Source organism: Carassius auratus, chromosome 28 (assembly GCF_003368295.1).
Source record: "Carassius auratus strain Wakin chromosome 28, ASM336829v1, whole genome shotgun sequence".
In the NCBI taxonomy this organism is placed as follows: Eukaryota; Metazoa; Chordata; class Actinopteri; order Cypriniformes; family Cyprinidae; genus Carassius; species Carassius auratus.
Window position 1 is genome coordinate 20,584,939 of NC_039270.1, and position 12,292 is coordinate 20,597,230.

The 12,292-nt window shown below is 35.7% G+C and overlaps 1 protein-coding gene across 5 annotated transcripts in view; it reads left to right on the top strand.

Moving 5' to 3' along the window:
• Nucleotides 1-12,292, top strand: part of cep112 (centrosomal protein 112) — a 179,452-nt gene that overhangs the window by 128,599 nt on the left and 38,561 nt on the right. For all 5 annotated transcript variants that reach the window (XM_026208354.1, XM_026208357.1, XM_026208356.1 and 2 more), the window contains one exon: nucleotides 1,664-1,813. In XM_026208354.1, the coding sequence (XP_026064139.1) occupies nucleotides 1,664-1,813 (150 nt within the window). The remainder of the gene's footprint in view (nucleotides 1-1,663; nucleotides 1,814-12,292) is intronic.

A 12,292-nucleotide genomic window follows, 5' to 3' on the forward strand; every position in this document is an offset into this window, starting at 1 on the left:
AGTCATTAAGTGTTTGCATGGACAACAAAACGATAACTATTAAAATCTGTTCATTATTAAAAGCCAATAATGCATTACATTGAATTTTATTGTTGACTCTTTCATGCTCTTGACATTGAATCATAAATATTGCATAAGATGGCAGAACTCAGTAAAGTAATTGGCAAAAATAGTTTTATTTCAGACTTCTTTTTTTCTCTAAAAATGCAGTTTAAGGTGTTGACATCACACAACAGGGCTTATTATGCATAATAAGTGTAATCATGTTATGTTTGTAGTAGTGTCATTTGCTCAGTTTTTAATATACAATTAAAACAGTAGCAATGTTTAGTACACTGCCATTCAAAGATTTTGGATCAGTAACATTATATATATATATATATATATATATATATATATATATATATATATATATATATATATATATATATATATATACATTTGTTTTTGTTAAAGAAGAATCTTCTGCTCATCAAGGTTGCATTTATTTGATCAAAAATACAGAAACAACATAATATTGTGAAATATTTTTTCTATTTTATTCCTGTGATGAAACTGTTGTGCTGCTTAATATTTTTTGGAACCTGTGATACTTTTTCTGAATTTATTTTATTTTTTATTGTTATTATTATTTTTTTACTATTATTAATAAAAAAAGTAAAGTGTTATTACATTTAAAGCATTTATTCCAAATTGAATATATAATTATTTATATAGAGATATATTTATTTATATTAATTTAACACATTCTTGCTGAATAAGATAATAATTTTCTTAAAAAAAAAAAATTACTGACCCCAAACCTTTGAACGATAGTTGTTAGTTACAAAATATTTCCATTTTAAATAAACACTGTACTTTTTTACTTTTTATTCATCAAAGTATACTGTATGTATATATATATATATATATATATATATATATATATATATATATACACACACATATACATACAGTATACTTTGATGAATAAAAAGTAAAAAAAAGTACAGTGTTTATTTAAAATGGAAATATATATATATATTAGAATAACTTCTGAAGGATCATGTGACATTAAAGACTGGAGTAGTAATGACTGCAAGATGCAGTGGCAACAAAACTGCAGCAAGAATAAAAGTTACGCCACCTTTCTTTGGGTAAACATTTGGGCAGTGTTGTGCAAATCTTACGACATTGTGACGTAGACGTGGAGTCTTAACTTTTACAAAGAATATCTCTTTGTGACCTTAGTCTTTGCAGCATTACGCATCTGATCTATGCACAAAGAGCTTGTACCATTCCAAAGAGACAAAGGATTCTTATAAGGATGATTTTAAATTGCATTATTTTTTTGACTGTTGTTAAATGGTGCTTTCTCCAATACTAAACCTGTCACCCATTTCATGTGCTTATTGGTTTATCTGCATTCAGTGCATATATTAGAGGTGATTGATTATGTTACACCAGCAGCTGAAGTAAGATCTTAGCTTTCAGTCAAAAGATCTTCTGAAAACCTCAAAGACATTTCTGGACACTTTGACTCCAGCTGGTCAAGCAGAAATTCAGCCGAATCAATTATCTGAGTAATTAAAGCAAACCCCAAGGAGCTTTACTCATCACTGAGCTCAGGAGCCTGTTGCTGGAGTTGCCCTGACATATTTTCTGTTCGGATGTGTCCACACAGGTGATAGCTGAGCTGCAGACGTCTCTGAGCAGCATCAAGGAAGACAGCCGGCAGGCGCAGGAGAGTCTAGAAAGACAGCTACAGGAAGCACAGGGCCGTTGGGATGAAGAGAGGAGACAGATCAACAGAGATGCTGACCAAACCAGCAAGGTCAAGAAACGCACATACATATCATTTAATCGTATCAGCAAGCAGATCGTTAATAGATGACAGCATTGAAACTTATTTCTTATGCAAAGAGGTTAGTCAGTCACACCTGAGATCATTTACATATGGAATTACTAAAGGTACAGTAGCAAAACAGGCTGTTTAATTCATTTTAAAAGGGTAGAAAATGCACATGAAAAACCTGCACACTTTTGGTGACCAAATTTATAAGAGGATTTCAGCAACAGAAGTGTAGAATATGGCCCAGCAACATAGTTTTTTATGACTTGGCAGTAAAAATTAGCTTAATATATATCACCCTTAACAAAGAGGCTTCTTAAGATTCATTCAGATGATTTGTTGTTCCGTTGTCTTGACCAATTCATCATGGCTGACTGAGTGTTTTCAGCTCTTTTATGTGTGTAACAACTGAAACAACTCAACACAAAAGACTTCCAACATGCCTTTTTGCATGACAGAGGAGACGGTACAGAGTGCGGGAGTCTGGCCCAGGCTTTTATGGAGTAGACATGACTCTGCTGTCCTTTGTGGAGCTTTCAAAGAGGGTTTGGGATCATGGCCGATTGGAGTGTGGTGTTTTTACGAGCGTTTTGAAGTGGTGACCCCTGCTTTGAACTGCTGGGTTTTGTCACTAAGGCTCTAATGCTCTCTGTATTCAGGGTCGGAATTAGGAATCACTCCTTTGGATCTGACCACTGTTTTCCAATAATCTTAACAGCATTCTCACGAGTCCCCAAAGAGGCAGATGAGTTTTAGCAGAGACACATCATTGATATTACAATGAATTAGGGAAATCCAGATGCACGATATGTAGCGGCTCTAGTAAAGACATTCTATCCTTCCAAATAGACTGCTGCAGCCATTACAAATTTGTGACATATTATTGTTCATAGATTTATAAAAGTTTTATTTATATAAACATTATTGACTATATGAGATTACCTGTTGAGCTTGATGACATTTAATGTCACAACTAGGGCTGTTTGATTATGGCAAAAATCGTAATTGTCGATTATTCCCTCGAAATTGTAATTGCGATTATTAAGACTATCACAATTTACCTTGAATGATGTTTGATGAATTGTTTGATGCAACTGCTTGCCATATATTTATATGAAAATAAACAAGCTGAAAACACTCGAACTGAAAAACTTTTACTGCTTTTCTATAGTATTAAGCCTGAAATGTCAACATCAGATTGGTTTATTCTTTAAATTATAAAAAGTACAAATATGAAAGTTATTATAATGTTATACTAGAACTAAAATTAACATAATGGAAAGAACCCTTTAGATAACATGTAGAAAGTAAAACGTATCTTACGCACACCAAATAACATAAGTGTACTTTGAAGGATTAATTGCCACTTTGAATGATCACGCAGTTGTGGCACCATAAGTGTAATCGCGAATAGAAATTTGATTAATTGTGCATTCCTACCAACAACCTTTAGCCATTTTTTAGCAAACCTACCTTTTTCAGTAAAAGCTTTAAAAAATCATGATGGTTATACGGATGTAATAATGGTGACCTCAGAACAGTGGAACTGAGAAACACTAAAATGCGAACTCGTTTCTGGGTTTTGACCATTAACCCTCTGAGGTCTAGGGGGTTTTGGGGGCCTGGAGAAGTTTTGACATGCCCTGACTTTTGTGCTTTTTTCAGTTGCTTCTAAACATATTAATGGCTAAAGTCTGAAAAGTTATCTATGCAGCACTAAAAGAGCCAATCTGAGGAGTCTGCATACACTTGATTTACAGCGTGAAAGTTTATGGCACTATTTATGTCAGATTTTATTGCTGATTTGATATATGTTATCAAAATGTGAGGTTTGCAAGTAGTTTTTGAGGTTTCAGTATTTCCCCATTCAATTAGAAAGGCGCTGTAGTTGCATGACTGAAGATAGCTCCCCAGGTGTGTTCCCAAGATGCCTTTTCATGAAAAAGACTGGTTCTAGTAAGCTGCACTGTGAGTAGCACTGATTAGATTTCCTGATCTCTCTCCTTCTGTTTAACTGGATTTAGTTTCTTTCTTAATATCAAAACCATGCTCGCTGTTTATGATCAAAAGCACCAGTTTGATCAGTGTTTTATCAATATAAATGAGTAAAATCTGCAGGTCTGACAGGATAGATACAGATATTCTGTGCAAGTGTGGAAATGATACCAGCTGCTAAAAGCTTCATATAAGCTCATAAACGAAACAATCTTTCCAGACCTGCATGTATCATGTGTTTCCCACAGTCTGAAGATCATTATGAATACAGCGTGACACGCATATACAATGTCAGAATTACTTAAAAACATTCTCAGTACTTTCCTGAAATAAATACTGACTTGAAACATGGTTTTCTCTGCTGTGTCATTGGAAATGTCTCTTAACAGCTGTTTTAAAGGGATTTTAAGTTGGCATGACATTACAATGTTACATGTTATAGATGTTATTTTGAACAACAATCCATGGAGATATTTCATTTTTAATATATATTTGTGTGTGTACCTTGTAATTTAAAGGTGGCATATGAAAATCTGACTTTTTCTGTATTTAAGTGCTGTAATCGGGTCCCCAGTGCATCTACCAACACAGAAAATGTGAAAAAGAACAACCCAGTAAAACATTTTTTTTTTTTTTTTGGTAAATCTTTTTCTGTAAACTGAAATCACAAGCCTCTCAGATTGCAATCCCCCCATGAGGTCGAAAGGGGAGCTTATTATAATATTACTGCCCCTTAATCTGCAAGTTTCCACCCACGGCGTCGTCTTAGTTTTCACAAGCGAAACAGTGAACCAGTTCTAATGCCATGGTGGAAGTTAGAGCAAAGCATGCTAACTGTTCTGTCTTTGGCTGCACTGACAAGCACAGAACACTGTTTAGATTCCTAGTCTTAGAGAAGACGTATGTGCGTTTATAACATAAACGTGTGTGTATTTGACAGTTCAAGCACAATAAGACATGAAAGAGAACTTAGATTTGTACTACATGCCATGCGACAGCCTAATTAGCCTAACTGTTTGGTCTCCTTTAAAATCATGAATCCATCATCCGGTGAAACATATTTTGTGTTTGTTGATGTAGCTTCTCATATAAGCTTACTGGCTTTTACAGTTAGGGATTTTGTCCAATTACTATGTGTGTTTTTCCACGTGAAAACTTCAGTTGCTCAGCGTTCCGAGTCCAGAGTGTTAACTGCTGTTAATGAGAGTCTAAATAATGACTGAGTAGTTGATGTAAGTCCAGACACATGTATAGCATTACTGATCAAACCGAGAGAGAGAGAGCAAAGAATGGTTTGCACAGGCTGTGTGTGTTTGGACAGTAAGAATAAGCATGTCACACACTGACATTGTTGCCAAGTCGCTCACTTCAAAGGCGGATTATGAAAGCTGAAGGGCTTGAGACAAAAAAGAGCAAAAAGAAACATCAAAGTGTGGCGCGTTTGAATGCAATAATCCCAAAACAGTTGTTCTGATTGCGCTGTCTGCTATCAGATGTCTCTGTTGCTCATACTGCTTAAGATTAAACTCTTGTTTGTTTGTCAAGTCTCCTAAAGTCCCACTTTCTCCGCCCCAAAAGCTTGCCTGTGAAAACCTTTCTTCTCTCTTTAATCGACTGTGCTCCATATGTCTGTATGAGGCCCAAAATAGTGCTGTCAGATAGACTATGTGTAACTGCTATGTAACTTTTTCATTCTTTTCTCCTTATTTGTCCAGCTCATAGCAAACTTCTTAAAACATGTGAAGCATTCAAGACTTCTTGTTGAAGGTATGTGCTTCTGTTGAAGCCACAAGTGAGTACGAGTTCAACTTAAAAAAATGAAGAAAAAAAAAATAATTTAGTTGCTAAATCTTCTATTAATTACTTGGCTACAAACAATCCAAAAGAGAGACCCACCAATCAGAGATGTTGCTGTCAACGTAATGAGTTGTGGACGAGTTGGGGTAAGCTTTAAAGGCAGTTTGAGGCTTTCTAATAATATGCGATTTTGTGCAGGAACAGATCAATTATGTACAATACAAAGAGAAAGAAGTTTAGTGATGTTTATACACAAATATGATTTACATAATTCTTAATTGAAGATTTGTTTTACTGCCTATGGAGAAAATGCATGGGAAACAAACTTCCAGAAGGAAGGCCTCTGCTCAAAGTGTGAGAGTGGATGTTTGACTTTTCAAAAGGCTCTGTGCGAATGCTACGGAAGTTGTCTTGTAGAGCCTTTAGTTCGCAGTGTTCCCCTCTCTGAGATGTGTGTGTTTTTTTTTTTTAATGAACTCCAGACGATGTTATTGTCACAATGCATTCTACAGTTGCTTTATTGATGAAGCATACATCTGGCTTGACCTTAGAATGTGGCAAAATGCAGGCAATTGTGTTATCTATTGTTTGTAAAGGCGCATCAATGATGCCTTAAAAGGTTGCTTAGCTGCTGACTTGCAGAAGGACGTGCATATTTTTCATGTCCTGCTGTTTACAGCTTTTCTTCCTCTGTCTGATTGACAGTAGCATGTGCTCCAACAACTAGTTTGTGGGTATGTCTACGGATGTCCTTCCAGATATGTGTCTGTGATCAAAGCCGTTCAGCTACATTGTGACTCACCTTGGTGCAAATGTGTTCCTGCACACAGATGACAGGGAAGGGCGCGTGTGCTGGTCCTGTTTCACCCCCCTGCCTAAACCCAGCAGTCCCATCATGCACAGCTGCCGTTTAAGCCTGGCTTTGCTTTCGACTTTTGTCGCCATGCCTGGCTGTGACATCAACAATAGCTCCCTACCTCCAGTGTCAAACCGCAGCACTTTGATCAGTGCCTCCATCACCACAGGAGCCCTGCCATGCTGCACTCTTGCTCTGACATCACTCACGCAGCATGCGACAAATCTCGCAGTGCCACATGCATCCGGGCCGCATGTGGCATGTGTCATTGTGATGCCGGCCTTTCTATTTATAATGCTCAGGAACACTGTTCATGCTTTGTCGTCACTGCCACCTTTATGTTTATTAGCCTACTCATTCCAGAATGGAAGTGGGATTTTTAATTCATTATTTTAATTCACTATTTTCAGAATTAGGCTGTTTATTCAAAAATTTGCTGTGTTCTTATGTGTTCAGTCCTTTGGTATTTTATTTATTTATTTATTTTTTCAGGATCTTAATTTTAACATTTACATTTAATTTAACTAGTGGTTACTCAACAGTACCAAAATTGTAATCATAAAAAAGTAACAAAAATGTTCTGAGAATCAAATATTGAAATGCATTACAATGAACCACAAATGCCCAGCAGTAAAACAAATATAATTAACATGGGCTGAATAAGAAAATGTTAATATCACATTCTGACGGTTTCGAAAACATCGTGATAATTGATAAATAAATATTCATTGGTTTGAGGATGAGGGCATGTCATACATCTTGTGCATGTTAGAGAAGGGTTTCTCAACTCTGGCCCTCAAGGTCCATTGTCCTAGCACTATCCTCGAACTTACCTGCCTGTAACTTTCTAGTAATTCTGGAGACCTTGATTGCATTGTTCAGGTGTGTTTGATTAGGATTGGAGCTAAACTCTGCTTGAAAGTGGATCTCAAGGGCTAGAGTTGAGATTCCCTGTGTTATGGTGTTTTGAGTCACAATAACTAGTATGTTCCTGTGGCTCAAGTGGTAGAGCATTGTGTTAGCAGCACAGGGTTGTGGGTTTGATTCCCAGGGAACACATGTTAGGTAAAAACTGTTAGCCTGAATGTACTGTTAGTCACTTTGGATAAAAGCATCTGCTAAATGCATACATTTAAATAAAAAATAAAAAATGATTTAGTATGTACAAAATAGGTGTGGTTGTTTTTGTTAGTCCTGTAATTTCCATTATTACAGCTTTACTATATGCAAAGTGATATGGAACTGTAATGCGGTCAGGAGAGCTGCCTGGAACTACGTTCGCCATGGGTTTCCCAGAAAATAATTGCACACCTCAGACGTTCATCAGCCAGTCAGATTAAAGCATTCAACGGCCCCCGTTGTATAATATATAAGGCATTCTCCCAATCAAATTATTTAGGCTGAGCATCAACATTCACAAACCACTGTCCATTGTTATTTTAACAGAAAAGAATGCAACAAGCTCATAATCATGACTTTATAATTTGGAAATATAAAGTTTCCAAAAGCACATAAAGACAGCAGAGAAGTGCTCTCGCTCAACACATTGGAGTGGATCATTTTGTTAACTTTGTGGTTTATTATTTTGAGTTGTATGAGACGCAGTAACACATGTCCCTCTCACAATATATTGCTTTTCAGATCTATCGCTTTTGATGCTCAGAAAAATGAATGCAGTCATTCAGCACGTATCAGAAGATCTGCGCTCTGGTGGGGTTAGCGCTCACACCCGTGCTCTTGGCCACCTTTTACAACCGAGCCAGGGACTGGTAAACGGAGCAGTCATACTAGTCAAATGAACCAGGCTTTGGGGGTTAAGATTTCCTAGTGTAAGCACACCCTAATTATTCTCCCGCATCCTGCAAACATGAGTCTCTACCTGCACATCAAGTATTTTCCTGTGCCACACTCCGCTGCGATGGGTCCCGCGATTGTGCAGGTCTCTAATAGTAAGATGCCTGTTATAATGTTATTATCCAGGCTCTGGACTCTGAGCATAACTTATTTTTCTATAACAAACTATAAAATATTTTCTATAAAAACTTTAATGTCCTGGCATTGACAAAAGCTTGTTTTATATTTAATTTAATTACATTAATGTTATAAGTTGAGATTTAGGCTAAAATAAATATTTTAACCGCTACTGTGAAAAACACCTTATTTAGTTTCTGCAAACGAAATGTTATTACACTTTTGTTCAACAAATTTGTCCAACAAATTTAGCATGTGTATTTAATAAACACATAAGATGTTTCATGTCACTGACATTAGCACAGTCATTGTAGTGTTTTCTTTTATGTGGTTTACTTTTCAGCACAATGGTAACCACAGAAACTCTTTCAATTGTCAAACATAACAGTATTAAACACCAGCAGGTATTTCCCTTCAATAAAAACACTTAATTTCAACATTTACTCTCCTTATCCAATCCTTTGCAAAGCATGCTGGGAACTACATACCCACTACCCAATTTTCAAAGTTAACTATACAATTTTATTGATTTACTATACATTTTACAGGGATTGGGGCAACTGGCCAGAACACACTAGCACCTACATATTAATGCATTGTCAACCACCAAGGACTCTATAGCAATCCCAGAGCAATGCACCAAATCACTCAGAACATCCTAGCAACTGCCTTGGTACACGCTGGCAACTATTCCAATCACACTTGAACCATGGTGGTGACTTTTTCAGGGACAAACACTGCATTTTCTTCAGAATATGTAAAATCCAGCAATCAGACTACAGCAGACGATGAAGCACATGTTGAAATGATACTTTCCATTGCACAGGTGCAGCCCTACATTGCGAGTCCTGGCCTCTTATTGATTCTTTCATGTGTGCTCATGTGTTCATTTGAGGTTGGGGGTTGATGTGTCTATTCTCAAGACCAAATCTCAAATGCACACACACTTTTGCTGTAAGATGTGTGTGAGGCGGCAGCAGCACGTTAAAACATGTCCAATGAGAGAATGAGTCCTGACATGTGTTACCTCTCTGACTCATACAGCAGCAGCTTTATTAAAACAGAGACTGATGTAAGAGTTTAGAGAGGAGAGGATGTGAGAGTACAGGAGTGTTTCTCAACTGCTTGATTGTTTATATCATTGCAAAATGTAAGCTATATTATTACCCAGCTATAAGTATATCCTACTTTATTTGTATGGATACAGTATACTCAAGTTAAATGATGTATACTATAGAAAATAAGCGTAACACTTTATTATATGGACCAATTGTCACTATTAATTAGTTGCTTATTAGCATACCTATTATTATCATATTTGCTTTTATTACTTCCTATAAAGCACACTTTGCATTACCATATTCTACATTTCTAATCCTGTACCTAAACTTAACAACTACCTTACTAACTATTAATAAGCAGCAAATTAGGAGTTTATTGTGGCAAAAATAGTAGTTAGTGGAATATTAGACCTTAAAATAAAGTGTGACTGAAACAATCTCAACTACATGATTGCTTTTATATGAACTACATTATTGCCCAGATCTAATCTGAAGATGCTATAAACATTAAACTCATGATTTTATTTGAAGCTGCTTCTAAACAGCGTGTATTGTAAGAAGCACTGTGCAAATACATTTGACTGGTTTCTGCTGACAGAACTCGTAAACTTGTGTGCACAGGTATCAGTTCTGACTCACACGCCACTAATGTTCTTCATCACTACTTTAGTAGCACACTAATTTAACTGCTTACGATTGTTTTTATTCCAGCTACAATCAATTACTCTTTCAAAATTGAGCATGATTACTATAGTTTCAGTTATATATATATATATATATATATATATATATATATATATATATATATATATATATATATATATATATATATATAGTGGTGTTTTTCTAGGCTATTGCTATTGAATTATACTTAACTGGTAACATGTTTTACTCCATTTGAGCTCCAGGCATAAATTATTCCTCAAATCATCTGACTTTTTGAGGAGAGGTGTTCTGTTACTGTTTTTAGGATAAATATGTGTGCCTATCCATTCCATTCTAACACAGAAGAAAATATCTCAGTTCCTTATGATAGATGTCTTTAACTATTATCTACAAAAAAAAAAAAAAAAAAAAAAAAAAACAGGTGGCAGACATGGTAAGGTAAAAAGGGTAGTTAAATACATTAAAGTAATTGCATGCAGTTTTTTACATGTAAGTACTTAGAAGACACTTAGTATGTCCCGTTTTGTTTTGAACCACGCTGCCAAAACAACTGCAACATTCTTTGAAACGTCTTTTGTGTTCCGCTAAACAAAGAAAATCAAACAGGTTTGGAATGACATGGAAGGAAATGATGACAGATTCTTTATTTTTGGGTGAACCAAGCCTTGACCTTTAACGTCATTTTTTTTGTTTAGTTTTTTCTGTCTGCTCAAGTTCAAGCACACGGGGTCTGGAGTGAATGCGTCCTGTTATTCCCTCATTCTTTCCCTGACCCTGCCATGACCTCTGAGCTGTGCGTGGCTCTCGTTCAGTAACGTGCCGATATATGGTTGAGGTTTGACACAGACTCTTAAAGCCACAGGAATGATGAGTTAGCAGATTCGGTGAGATTTGAGTAAGATAGCCTTCATTTGCTTTCCTTGGTGTTTGTGTGTCTGGAAGGGGGTTTGGCAAGATGGTAGCTGATAAATGAGTGGATGAGGGATGGGGCAGATTCCCAGAACCCTTTGAACCCTGTATCACAGGAAGCAGCGTGTGATAACGTCCCAGTGGCCTGCGTGAGAAAGTCAAGCCTTGAAAGTGCAGCTCTCACCCCCACACGCTTCTGTACATTACACAGTTAGACAGCCCTCACCATCAGTATGAGCTTAATACATTTAGTGTTCCTCTTTAAAAGAAAAAAAAATGTTTTTGCATTTGCAACAGTGCTCTTTTTATTTTTATTTTTTTTTATTTTTTTGATCAAGGTCCTTTTATTGAGGAAGCAATGAAGATGTATGCATCAGATGTAATTAAAAAAGTAAAAAAAAAAAAATAAAAGCTAACAAACATCTTATCAGAACAAAAATGAATAAATAAAACGAATAATACCCAGACCAATAAAAAAATAAATCCTACGTAAGTAAACATGTACAGGAAAAAAGCATTGTTTACATTCAGACCAGTTGCGAAGTTGTAAAGTCAATAATTTTGTGGAATATCAGATTTTCTCCAACTGTACATGATACCTAACATCTGCTTATGATAAAGAGGAAGAGTCTTTTCATTTGCACAAAATTTGCCTTCTGGCAAAAACTGAACAAAATCAATAACATCTGACTAACTAATATAATTAATCCAAATGTTGCAATAGCATAGTCCATAACATAGTGAGAATTGGTCTCTATACTAAAGTGTTACCAATAAAACCTTCAAATTTAATAACAATAGACATGACAAGAATATATAAAGAAGCTAGAGATTGTTTTGCATTAGTCACATGTAGGATCTACATCACTCCTAACTTAACCTACTTAGTTTATAGATTTAGCTTATAAAGTGTTTATTACCTTGCTTTCTTTCAGTGTTTTTAACATGTCGTAACTGACATTTTCCAAGTGGCTTTTAGCACACTAGTAACAATTTAGTTTAGGGACCAATACTTACTCTTAACTAGTTTTTTTTATTAGCATGCATTGCATAGAACTAGCATTCTGGCTGTTTATTAGTAATTAGAAAGCACATATTAATGCCTTTTTTTTTTCTTTTTTTTTTTGCATGGCCATATTTTAGATCTGTTAATCTGACCCATACCTAAACTTAACAACTATTAATAAGCAGCAAATTATGAGTTGA